The sequence below is a fragment of the Epinephelus moara genome, chromosome 9, assembly GCF_006386435.1.
Source record: "Epinephelus moara isolate mb chromosome 9, YSFRI_EMoa_1.0, whole genome shotgun sequence".
Lineage (NCBI taxonomy): Eukaryota > Metazoa > Chordata > Actinopteri > Perciformes > Serranidae > Epinephelus > Epinephelus moara.
In genome coordinates, this window is record NC_065514.1 from 17934829 (window position 1) to 17948672 (window position 13844).

At 40.3% G+C, this 13844-nt stretch overlaps 2 protein-coding genes across 2 annotated transcripts in view; one reads left to right on the plus strand and one right to left on the minus strand.

The window, feature by feature from the left end:
- Window positions 1-3695, plus strand: part of dbh (dopamine beta-hydroxylase (dopamine beta-monooxygenase)) — a 26510-nt gene extending 22815 nt beyond the window's left edge. The window contains exon 12 of the mRNA XM_050052857.1: window positions 1268-3695. Coding sequence (XP_049908814.1) covers window positions 1268-1381 — 114 coding nt within the window. The 3' untranslated portion in view covers window positions 1382-3695. The remainder of the gene's footprint in view (window positions 1-1267) is intronic.
- sardh (sarcosine dehydrogenase) overlaps window positions 3109-13844 on the minus strand; it is a 72934-nt gene continuing 62198 nt past the window's right edge. Inside the window, exons 21-22 of the mRNA XM_050052847.1 lie at window positions 11720-11855; window positions 3109-7329 (exon numbers count right to left, since the gene is read on the minus strand). Coding sequence (XP_049908804.1) covers window positions 7201-7329; window positions 11720-11855 — 265 coding nt within the window. The 3' untranslated portion in view covers window positions 3109-7200. The remainder of the gene's footprint in view (window positions 7330-11719; window positions 11856-13844) is intronic.

Sequence of the window (13844 nt, forward strand, 5' to 3'; positions counted from 1 at the left end):
CAGCCTCACATACTGCAGAAAGGTGAGCAACGTTCCACCCTCTCAAACTCTCCGAAAAGCAGCCCACCGTCAGCTCAGGCAGGCATTGGGTGAACTGGAAGTAATGGCTGACATTTGAATTTACCAAGAGACACACAAGCACACCAACTCCAACATTTTTACACTAACTACTATTACTTGAAAGGTCAAATCATCCACCGTTTAGAGGACCTAATGATGCACACTTGTTGGTAATCACAGGGTGTTTCAGGTATCAGACACCTACATCCAAAACCTTTTAAGACCTTTTCAAGATAATTTTTAACCAATTTAAAACAGATTTGGACAAACCATCATATATTTATATCTATATTGGTTTATATATGTCAATAGAGAATTCCCCTTCTCCACAAACTAAATTCCTTTTCCATCAGTCTCGTCATCCTCTGCTGTTTTTATCAGTCTTTTATTGAGAGCCTCCTGTGTTTTTCATTCATCTGCTGGTTTCACAGCCTCACATTGAAAAACAGAAACAGTCTAAATAGATCACAGGAGTGACACAATGAGACAACAGGTTTCTGCAATCAACAAATCCTCAAGAAAGTCACGACTATTTTAGCTTCTTCTGGACATGTTCGTGCAGATGTATTTTCCCTCTTTTCTCTGTTGCCGCTGCTTTAACGGCGTGTAAAACTAACCAATAGTCAAAATCTTTCATTCCCTCTGCTATTCGTCTTTTAAATTCTCTGTAAAAATTTTTTTTTTTATCTCTTTTGTGATAATCTGTCTATTACCGTTTATTATTTGTAGATTCCTTTATTCCACTGAACTCCTTGGCACATTTTTTTATGTTTTTTATTTTATTACTCATTTATTTATGTGTCTACATGTTACGTTATGTTATATTAAAGTATGTGTGCAAGGCAAGCTGTTCAGACAAATTGCCCCTTGTGGGATTAATAAAGTTGTCTGAATCTGAATCTATATTTGTGGTCCCATGCAGATGTAGGCTTTATGTAGGAATATGGTTACAATTAGAGTGAGTTAGGTAAATCTACATTTTGTCAGCAGGTAAATACATAGTATTAGTTCAGAAATGTGAACTTTCATGCATAAGAGCTTGAATCATTTTGAGAAAAAGAAATTTAAAGATGGAGAAATGAAATTTGATAGAATGTTTGTGATAATTTCGACCTCACACATACAAATGTAATCAAATTTTTAAGGTGCAATCCAAAAAAATGTGTGTAACCTATCAAATGTCACCAAGACCATTTATCTGTTTCAGGGTGAGTGGGACGAACAGCCTCTACCAGTGGTTACCTCCTTCCTTGAAAAACCTCGCTACCCCTGTGAGGGAGGAGCAGGCCCCACCAGCCGACCCCCTACACCTCCGGTCTGAGCGAGGGGGCATCACAGCACGCTCAAGCCCAACGAGAGGACACCTTACCTGAGGAAAGTTAGAGAAACTCCTGTGACTTTGCAGAATGTACCCTGGTTTTATCTCTGTGTTTGGGCACAGATGATGTCCTCTACTGGGTTTTCTGACACCTGTTGTAATTATATGCTTATATTCACTGTCTGTGTAATTATTAGTACACACAAATGATAATCCTATTCATGTCAAGTTTATAAGCAGTGGACATGGAGAAATGGGATTGGCATCTAACATACAAAAGAAGTGTTACTTACAAATTAGTGCTGAGGACAAAAGTATTACAACACTTTTGATTCGCCCCCATTTTTCTCAGGTTTAGTTTAGTTATGCTGACTGCAGGAATGTCCACCAGAGCTGTTGCCTGTGATCTGAATGTTCATTTCACTCCCATAAAACTTTTCAATGTTGTTTTCCTGGATTTGGCAGTACATCCAACCAGCCTCACAACCGCACATCAGTTACAACGACAAACTGCTGTCATGTCACAACCCTGGTGAGGACAGTGAGCATGCAGATGAGCTTCTCTAAAAAAATTCCTCTGTTGTGCGAACCACTTGTTGCATCAGCTGTTCGGGTGGCTGGGCTTTGCAGGTGAAGATGCTGGAGGTAGAGGTCCTGAGTTGGTGTGGCTAAATGTTATAACAACCAGCTTACCTTTAAAGCCTAGTTATGAGTTAAATTCAAAAGCTACAGTGATCACTTTAACTTATTTAGAGGGGGTAGACAAAGTAAGGGCCCTGCCTTCGGCTCCCTACTGACACCAGCGGAAGAACGTACTAAGGGAAACTTAGAAGAAATGTCCAATGTCCACTTTTTAAAATGAAAAAATAGAACCAGGAAAAAGCAAAAACAAAAAAAAGGAATCAAACTCACCCGGGTGGAATCAAGATAAGAAACAATCCAGTTCTTCTTGTTAGTTAGCTCAGTCCTTTCATGGTCTTCCACACACCCGGTCCAGGAAACACCAAAAGCATTGAGGTTTAATTTTTCCATCTCCACCACCGTTCTCTTTTCCTCCTTGGCAAACAAAATCAAAAAACCCTCCCCAAAGGCCACACCACCTGTGTGCAGCAGCACACCTGAGCCAAGTTAACGAACAGGTGGCAACGAGATTGAGCAGGGGCGAGAGAAAGACTCTGCAAGATACACTGACAGTATATTTGAAGGCTATTCTACTTTAAAACCCTCTAACAATACTGTACACGTCTCTCCTCTCACCTCTGTGGCAGTGTGATCTTGGGGCTGGTTGGATGTACTGCCACATTCACAGAAACAACATTGGAGACAGTTTATGGGAGTGAAATGAACATTCAGCTATGATATATGCCACACCTGTTATGTGGATGGATTATCTTGGAAAAGGAAAAGTGCTCACTAACACGGCTTTTAACAAATTTGTGACCAAAATTTGAAAAGATATATCTACTAAGAGCATAAAAAAGTCTTAGATCTTTACCTTAAACCTGTGGAAAAATAGGCGCAAAAACAAAAGTGTAGCATTTAAATTTCTGTTCAGATTAAATGTTTGTTCAAATTAATATAATTTTACTTTCCCTTCACATTTACATAAATAAATAAAATGACTTTAATTTTCATTCATCACTTTTATAGTAATTTTCACTCTTGTGCTACATCACACTGTGTGTCCTTGTATCATTTTTGTGTGTTGAATAATAAATGTCACAAAAATGTTGGCGGTTAAAAAGGAATTTATTAATACACAAAATGCTCTGGACAGATTAAATGAGTCCGCTTTGACATTGAGTGCACAATTTTACTGGTCGTTTTTGTTATCTGAACTGGTCAAACAATTCTCTTAAGACATTTTACATTTTAGGACTCTTTCTCAATATTCACATCACACTACGGAGGGAAGAAAAACTCCACAAACTGAATTAGACAAAACAAACCTGTGGACGTATTGTGGTCGAGGACCAGTGGTGATAGTGTTTTATCAGTCTGTTTCACATTTCCCATATAAATCTTGTTATTAACCTTAGTCACCGCTGAGAACAACCATTTCAATGATTAATGGCCTTTCTGGGCTGAATCAATGAATCATTCCACATTAGTAAACATTTTGTGCTGAACGTGCAGCAACACATATCTGAGAGGCAGGTAGCAGCCATACATACAAATACCTTCCACTACTTCTTTTGGCTGCTGTTTACACAGTGTGTGTGATGAACTTTGGTTGTTCGTTTGGCCTCGACTGTGTTGCTTAAAGTGGAATTAAACAGGTAAAATAATAAAGTTCTGCAATGTGTCAAAAACAAAACGTATACTTTGTAGTTAGCTTGTAATTTTAACAGAAAGAATTAACAAAACATCTTTAATTACAGCACATACCTGCGTTTAAGACATGAATCAATGCTGTTAAAAGTCAATTTTCGTTCCAGCAACCACGAGTTGTTGACAAAGAAACCAGGTGCTACCTAGCTAGCAAACTTGTTAGCAGTTTTAGTTTTTACACACACATAAATATATATATATATGTATATGAATACACACAGGCATGTAAAGGCACCGTAAATTCTCAATATGTTGACTCAGTAAATTGTCAAATGAAGACTTGGCTAGTTGCTCCAGCAGCATAATTTCATTTTTAATTACACAAATGCTACAATAGAGTCCTGCTATGCTCACTACTCCACTGTACTAAGCTCATATTTTGAATTAAAAACATTAAGAGGCCAAGATGTTTAATGAGCTGCTGCTCAGCGCCTCTTGACAGTTAAAGTACTTCATCATGCCCCCTACTGGGAGGGCTTTGGCGTGAAGCAGATGCAAAATTGAGTTTGATTTAGCAGCATAACAACACGAAATGAGGGCCTCTTATGAAAGCCTGACTTGCTAGATAAGTCTTATTAAATGACAATGCGTGTGTTAAAAAACAAAACTAAGAGAATTGAGTTTGCAAACAGCAGCGACAGCAGTTTAACGCCGCAGAGCACAGTGACGGGGGGACGGATCGGAAAACAAGGGGGTTCTATCTGTAACAGCTGCTTTCTGATAACTCTTGTCTTTTTCTGTCATTTTTCTCCAGCAGTGTTTTGTCCCCGGCTGGTACATTGTGCCTCAGGGTGTTTTTTTTCTCTCCCCCTCCCTCTGACTCTGATAAACACTCTGTCTGGCGAAGATTTAGATACCACACAAGCAAGTAAAACTCTGTTTTTAGTCGTTATTATCAGAACAAACATCAGTCACTTTAATCTGACTCAAACTGCCAGAGGGGCTGGAGTAAAGTTTGAGAATACTTTTATTCCCCAATGTGGGACTCTATAACCTCACATTAGAAATGACATATTACAGAACTACAATACAACATAATATAGTGCATTATATTGCCTACAGCTGTCCTGACTAACATGTTTTAGGCTCCACAGCTTCGGTGGTAATCAACAGCGAATACTGGAAGCAGGGAGGTCATAAGACTGTATAAGATAATGGATGTAGCTACCATGATGTCACCAATTGGTTTTTTGGACCTTGAGTTTGGCATTTCAGCTGTCGCCATCTTGGTTTATTGGAGCCAGAGGTGATTGTATATGGACAAGAGGGTAGAGCTGTTCAGGGGTGAGGGGTGGATCTGACTCACAGACTGTAGTGACGCGTCACGGACAGCTTAAAACTCAAACTGCCACGCTATAATTATGCATAACTTTAAGCCCTATGAAATGTAAACAGGTGAGTTATATAAAAATCAGCCCATGTATAGTTGTCATGGATGTTGAAATGAGCAACAGAGGCCAAAACCGCACTTTAGCATTGGCTTCATTATTCAGCCCTGGAGGTTGCATTGGCAACTAGCTGCTGCTGTGTTAGCTCGTGCTAACCTGGCAGACGTTGAATGATCGTTGCTGAGAGCTGCTCCGAGGACTCAGTGCCATGTCACACGGCAGCAACGACTGAATGTCAGGCTGTTGCTGCCCCCCTACCAAAAACAGATCCTAATTCTGACACTGAGACACCGCCTTGACAAAACCCTGTGAAGCAGAAGCACAGAGACAGTATAGCTCCAAAACATTTAAGCTTTGGGGGAAAAAAAAAAATTCTGTTTCACAACTTTGACCATTACTTTAGTTTTTATTATCTCTCTTGGGTGACATACACTTTTAGTGATGAGTGGATCTTCAAGGGTTTAAAAATATATATTAATTTCGACCGGATTATGTGAACTACACAAACCCCAATCCTCCACTGGAGCACCGTTCCTGTGGGCTATGGCAACACTAAACCCCTGAGCTTGCCTGAGAAGGACTAAATGCACCAACCCGCTATTTCTAAATATCCCATGGAAAGAGACTCTCACTGCAGCCTGTTTTATTTTGTTCTGAAAATGTCAGCGTGCAGCCTCGTTCTGGACTTCCAACTGTGTCACCGATAATGAGGAAATAGAGTGAGGGCTGGACGGAGTAGTGAGTGACAACAACTACATGAAAGAGTACTGTTTGCGGTGGATCTCTAGGGTCTAGGTACCATGACTGAAGGGTTACTTTTGGTTCCAAAGGTACCATACCGAAAGTGTTTGGTGGAAACGTGGCTTAGCAGAGGAATGACCAAAACTGGGGACAGTACGGAACGGTTCAATTGGTACCATCCACAACTTTTCACACTGGAAACGAAAACTGTTCGAGTCCCCGTCCGGACCAAATATGGAGCGTGGACTGGTGGCTGGAGAGGTGCCCTTGAGCAAGGCACCAAACCCCCCAACCGCTCGGGGCGCCTGACCAAGGCAGCCCCCTCTCACTCTCTCACATCTCTCCACTTTGTGCATGTATAGGTCCTGTTTGTGCATGTGTGTGTCTTTCGGACCTGTGTGTTAATGACAATGGAGTGAAAAAAAAATTGAATTTCCCTTCAGGGGGATTAATAAAGTATATAAAATTAAAAAAAAAATAATAATAATACCGACCTGAACTGTACCGGACCATACTGCTTGGTTGAAATGGGGCTTAATTGAGAATTTACAGTATTTACTTTACACACATGCATGACTGCTTTTTTTAGCCCTTATCATTACTGTCGTTCGCTGACTGTGCTTCATATAAAACATTAGCATCATACCTATAATTATGGTAATGAATACTGTCCTAAGGTCCACTGCTATGACAGCTGCTAGTTATTCATAAAGATAAATTAAGACTTCCTGACTTATCGAGTGTTAAGGCTGGGACATTCTGAATTAGTTTGATTTGTCTCTATTGTCTAAAAAGAGAGCAAAGATTGTTTAGTTTAGTTTCTATTTCTAAAACTAAAGATTGATCATGCGCTATTATTTTAGTCCTTAAAATTAATCCAGAAGAGGCGCAGGCTTTATCAGAGTTAGCTAGATTATGTTAGGGTCTTTTTCAGTTTGCCCAGGATTACTGGCAACACTTATTTGATTAGTGAAGATAACACAATAGGTTTACCCCTTGATTTCGTCTACACAATAACACTACTCACATGAGCGCATTCACAAGAGAACAGTGTTACTCTCACACACACAGAGCTTCACAACAAAACATTCATACCAGATTAAAATCAGCACCTCTTTTATATCTTGATACAGATTTCAGACCATCTACAAAAGCTCCATCTCATCCGCTCCAGTTCACAGATATAATCACAGACATAATCTTTATAAAATTATTATTACATTAAAGATGCATAGTTTTTTGACGAAGTAGTTCAGACTAAAACAGCTGCACCTGCATGTAAAAAAAAATCACAGTTGCACCTCTCTCAGCCTGATTCTCCAACCAGAGTGTGTTTTCTTCAGTTTTCACTTGTGGTCCCTCTCAGGCGTAGATGCCCTTGACGCGTTTATTCTCAGGGTCAAATGGAGATTTGAGGTGGGCCTTGGCCTTGTACGGCACTCCCATCCTTTCCAGGGTGAACTCGCCGCTCTTTATGAAATCGGCACTCACCTGATAACGAAAAGGAAGGGAGAGATCAGAGCATGAACAGTCGGGAGGGAGGGGAGGGGGAATTTACATTTTGGGAGATGAGGAGACGATGGAGATTAAAACAGAGGGTGAAAATGAGATGACCAATTAATCCACACTCTTTGTGAAAATAATGTTCCCAGCTGGCGGAGCGCTCCAGAACGGACAATTTCACGGCGTTCCTATCTGACAGAGGAGAGCGGCGCAGGAGTTATAAAACGCTGAAAGCAATCCATTCACTCATGAGTCAATGTCAGCTCCCTCGTAACCCAGAGAGCTAATTTTCACTGACTGACTCCCCCTTTCTCTCCCTGCAGCTCTCCCACTGATCTGTCACTCTTCCCCTCTTTCATTCACACACAAACGCAGAAATCTCTCTCATCACCACTTAGTTTTTACTACTTTCATGTTGAGGGAAGTATAGGGAACAATATTGTGATCAAAGGCTCCATCGTACCAACGACCTTACTCAGGGACAAAGCTGCCTTTATTCCAGCTTAAAAAACCTGCAGCCGTGTGACTTTACAGCAGAGGTACACCAGGAATGACGCCGATGCCCTTGTCTCGGTTTAAATGGACAAGTGTACTGCTGCATTCAAATGGGGTTGTGTTTACATCCCACATGTACGTGCCCCCTCTTGTTGTTTGCATGACCTCAGAGGTGGAATTTATCTGAAAGCTCCCAGTTACCAGTTGTGACGCATTTGCTGACGTTTTCAGAACGACAAATACTTTCACATAAAACTGTGTCTGTCATTCCTCTTCCTGTAAAACGTTACGGTAGTTTTGATGACTCATCTTGAACGTCATGATATAAAACTGCACTTGATCGTTAACTCGTGTGCGGTTACAGCTTGCACAGCAAGATTGTAAGAGGAGGTGTGTGTTTGATTATCGGGTTACAAGGGCTGCCCCCTGATAGTCGACCAGTCAACCAGAAAGTTCATTAGTCGGCAAGATTTCATTGGTTGCTTTGTCACAGGAAACTAAAATAAAAGTGAAACTCTATTAGGAGCTGCGGCTTGTCAAAATTAATTGAAACCTTAATTTGAAAGGACAGACACTCACACTACAAACCAATCACAGCTGACAGATATCTTTCCCTTCCTCCATAAATATCAGTCTGTGATAAATATGGAAAAGATGAATAGTTTAGTGCAGGGCTACCCAGAGCTTTACATCTGTCCCATGGACAATAGGCCTACACACTTACAAATAGCACATGGAAGAAGACCAACTCTGCACTCAGCTTGTTAAGGTTGCTTATCAACTTTAGAAGCAACCTGTTGCCGCGCTTTTGAAAGCTGACACAAAAAAGGCACAAGAGTAGCAGCCAGCGCCTGACCTCGCATTTTCCAGGCGGTTAAAGACACGGCGTGTGTACAGCCCCTAATTTCCAGGGCTGGTACCTGCGGTTATTCCACAGGCTAGTTAATAACATGTCGGGCAGGAAATCCAAAGTGTGGGATCATTTTGAGAAGGTGAAGGACGAACCCAAGGTGATATGTAAACTCATCTTCATTGGTCGACTACAAACATGACGTATCATCTGAAACATGGAAGGAGCTACATGGACAATCATTCCTGCTTTGCCGACAGCACCATTAACAGGCGGCTCGCTCAGTGTGTGACGTGCACTTGTAGATAAAATATAAGCCTCCAATGAACGAGCTATCCAATCAAATATAAAGGAACCTATTTAAATCTCTCTTTCACTTATACCCTGCCCACATTTCCCACTTCACTCAGACATTGCACATAACAGAAGTTAAAGATGCTTTAACCGCTGTTTCGAATCTGCTCAATTTACCATCTCGCCCATTGTCATTTGATGGTGTGGTACACTCAAGCTTAATGGTATAACAGTTCATTCACTCGTCAAACCACTGACGCATGTACAGTACTCGGTCTGACAGCCAATGAAATTGGGGGATACATTTAATGGTGTGCCCGTTTCCTTAGTTATCACTATACCACAGAGCAGTGAAACGCTGAACTGAAAAGGAAACATAAGAAGAAAAGAACAGAAAGAAACGGAGAGCGATCAAGCATACAGAGGAGCACCGACACTTTCAGGAGAGAAGACACTTCTCTCTGTCAGACACACACACACACACACACACACACACACACTTCGGTAGAAGTCAGTGATGTGATTGTAGGGGATGTGCTCTGTAATACTAAGTGACAGGAGACCAGATCCCTCAGACCTGTGTGTGTGTGTGTGTGTGTGTGTGTGTGTGTGTGTGTGTGCACATGTCCGCATTTGAGTAAGTGCATTTCCGAACTGAAGTGCTCAACAAAGCCAAGGGTCAATCCACTTTGTTCTGTTTTGCTGGTCACGACTCGTGGAGATATATTAAACAAATGAGCACACGCAAACACAAACACGAGGGCACACACACTATCACACACACACACTTAATGGACACACAGTGTGTGTGTACTGAGCGCACACTCACAGATACAGATCTCAATACTCTGACAAATCACAGAAGGACTGCTCTATTTTTTTCTGGATTAAAAAAAATGCACTCTGCCTTTGAACAAACTGCTCCAACCAATAAGTTTTTCTGTCTCTCTCGCTGCTTCCATCCTTCTGTTTGATGCTCCATCTGTTATTCTGTGTGCGTCTGTATTATTGTCAAGAGAGAAACACACACACACACACAAAACTGTACGCTGGCCAATAAAACTTATTATTCAGTCGAAGTGGGACCTGACCGACAGCCTGAGGCTACGATTGATAATACCTTAAGAAATAGATAAATAAAGAGAGACTGATGCACCTACCGGCTCACATCCTTGTATGCAACTACACAAAGTACTTTGGTTTCATTCTGAGTTTTTGGAAGATGAGATATGGTGGGCTGATGTAAAATAATATGAAAGTCGTCTATATGTAGTGGACTCACATGGGCAGATGCACAAATTGCAAAAATAATATAAAAAAATAAATAAATTAGAAAAAGATATTTCAAGATATTTTCTTAGTGCCAACACAGCAATCAGTCTGCGGGGTAATCTCACCACTCTGGCAAAACATTTTCTTAATTTAAAGGACCTCTATATGACATTCAGAGCCTATATATGATTCAGAGGTCTTTACATTTATATTAATTTTAATTAAATGAATTCATTTAATTTTACAATCTTTTTGAAAGCACAAACTTAAGGTACTGACACAGTTACATTTTACTGAAAATGTATTGATTGCACTGTGACAAATAATTTGACTGAACTGAGATTGTACACAGCTCTCAACATGGAAGATGCTGAGCCTGTGGCTGGAATCTCTACTGGAACAGAGAAGCTCAGATTACAACACACACAGGGCAGTGTTTGGCTCATTACTCTAAAAATGTAATAAATTATTCATTAATTATTAGTCTTTTCAAAAGTAATAGTAATAGTATTACTTTGCTTATTACTCCCTGCCAACAGTAATTCATTATACTATTAATTTATTACTTTTCCGTTACACCCCAAAATTCAGATGTGTGCCTCTGAATGTCAGGGTAATTGCCAGCAAGTGTAGCTAAGGCTAAATAGCGTTCAAATGATATTTTTATTTTCTATTTTTTCCCGGGGGTCTTCAGTTGCCTGCGACCGGTATTTTCCCCACGGCTCTGCCTCAAAGACAGAGTCGCTCGTGGAGCAACATCCACAACATATCCAGCCACAAGCTTTATTACTTATTTGTATCCTGCAGCTACCCACGATTAAAATCCAGTTTTGGTTGTTTGGGGACGTGTTTTGCGCAGTGGAACGAGTTTTAGTGCGACTGCCTGCAGCAACTGTGTTCTTGTCATTTGTCCTTTTTCTTCCCGACAAAATCAAAGTAATGGGAATATTTCCAGCTGCCAAACTAGCTTGCTGCTTTGTGACGTGCCCGTGCAGCGTGACGATTTCAAAAATGAATTCGCTGATGTGATGGTTGTATTTCAGTAGTCAGTAGTGACATGATAACAAAAGTAAAGTTGTAATGAGTTGTTAGGTTTGGAGGTAACTGCAATATCATTACTGAAATTTTATAAGTAATTAGTTGCACTACTCGTGACTGGAAAAAGTAATGTAAAGCACTGTAAAGCGTTACTAGTAACACGTTACAGACACAGACACACACACAGATGCAGCATGACGTCATTCTCCGCGTAGGACGCCATTACTCCACTGTATCTTTACACAGTAAAAAGTAGTTTGCTACGATATTAAAGCTCCAAATGTTGTGTAGAGCTCTTTCAAGAAAAATCAGGCAGAATGAGACAATATGACAACAGCCATAAAAACAAAACTGATTTATAACAGAGGTTATTGATAGGGATACAGTTTGAGGATATATGTGTAAGTGTTGTGTGTTTAAGGCCTTTACCACTCCTCCATCAGGGTTGCGGATGTATCCATATGCGATGGTTTTGTCGATGAAGAACCCATAGTCAGAACGCCGTATATGACCAACAGGCGTGCCGTTACGGAAAATGGCCTCCAGACCGAACATCGGTACTTTCCTGGTTGAGAGAGAGAGAGAAAGAGAAAAACAGAGAAGTTTAACTACACTCTAACAAACACCACACATGCCCTGTGTCTTTCACATACTCACAAAATCAACTCATTTAATTCAAGTTGGACTTTTCTTCTTTAAACCCAGAGCAGATTTAATGAAATCTGTTCGTGTGCACAGAAACATGTACAGAAGTCTGTTGGCTGTAAGCTCATTAGACCAACACACTCCAACACAGCAGACTGACTCCCTCTTGCACACATCAGATCCACTTGTATATACAGACACAAGCACAACTACACACGTTCACACTAATCACGACTGTCAGGACCAAACAGAATATACCCACTTTGATAACATATCTACCCTTAAAGAAAGCAGTGTTCTCATGGTCGCTAATTGTTGTTGTTGTTGTTGTGTGCTTGCACCTCCAGCATGTCAACTCATCAGGATCAGAGAAAATCATTTTTTTAGTTTGACCATCGTGCAGTTTCGTGTGTGTAGTTTGATAGGCTTTCCTCGACTCATTAGGGAACGCAATCCTCCATCTGTAGATTAAACATTAATAATAACCAAAGCACGACTTGGTGTAACTGCATCTTAGAATCGTAACTAAGTGAAATATTGTGAATGTTTTATATTTTTGGGGCAAAAATCTAATAGGAAGAGACAGAAATGTTTTCACAGTTTCAGTTTGGTCCTGGATACTAAAAGAAATCTGGCATGGCTCATGTCTGAAATGGAAATAAGAAAGTAGGAATGAGGAAATTCAATAATATCCATATATATCAAACTGCTTCTTCACAGTGTATCTGTGGCTCAGGCTCCACCGCCTCATGTCGTAATGATCTTGACATGGCACTACAGTACATTTGTTTTAGAAGCGACTGAAAGAAAGACACAATTAATTTTGAACACACTTTAATCACTGTAGGGTACTGGGGAAAATACATTTTACTGAGCTCTGAGAATTGGAATACTTTTTAAATTTGTGCCTGGTGTTAAAACTCTACATAGTTTGGCCTCTCCTGCACTGTGTGATTTTGTTTCAATTCAATTAGATAACTTAAATTAGATCTTGAGAACATCCTCTATATGAGACTGTACTGTACCATTTTGCCGCACTGCATTTGGACAATCAGCTTTTCCTGTAAAAGCCACAAATCAGTGGAACACCCTGCCTGACGATGTGAGGAGCTGCAGCGCCATCAGCACTTTGAAAACCAACTTAAAACACTGCTCAGCTCTGTACTCACTGACCCTGAATTCTTACTTATTGTCTCCATAACTTGCTTTTGTTTTTGACAAGCAGACACTTGTGATGTGCTTTTGTGTGAGGCTTTGTGTTGTGTGTTCATAACTTTGTATTGTGCATTTACTCTGTGCTGTTTGCTATTGTGCTGTTTCTCTGTTTTGACCTTCCAATGAACTACAGAAGCAAATTAGCTTAAAGCTACAATCTGGTGCGGTGCATTAAATGGTGACATTTAAGTTTTAAATCCTATATAATGTGTGTCTATGTGTATATATACTGAACAGCTGTCTGCAGGATGCCTAGCCATGAGGTAATGCATCTTTTTGTGGCTATGTAAGATCAACAACTGTAATATGATGACAGTGAGACACAGGAAACTTAGTTTGATGTCAATATGTGAATTCATTTTCCTGTCTAAAACAACGTCTCACAATGTATTTCATAAATAAAACCTACACATTACATACCTTCCTAGGAGGAAAAGGGCCGATTCAGGATCAGTTTTGAACACTTTCAAATCCCACAATCTCTTCATCTGTTGCTGTCTGACCAAGGTTGACTCTTTTTTTTCCCCTGTGCTTTGTCACTGTCCATATAAGCTTTTAAAATTCTTTCCTTTTTGTCGTTGAAGCTCCAACCACTAAATGTCACGACAAAATAAAATTCTCTAAAGAAAAATCTTCTCTCCTTCTTTTTAACGGACTAATGTACAACTCACTTTGACACTTTGCCTGCTTGCGG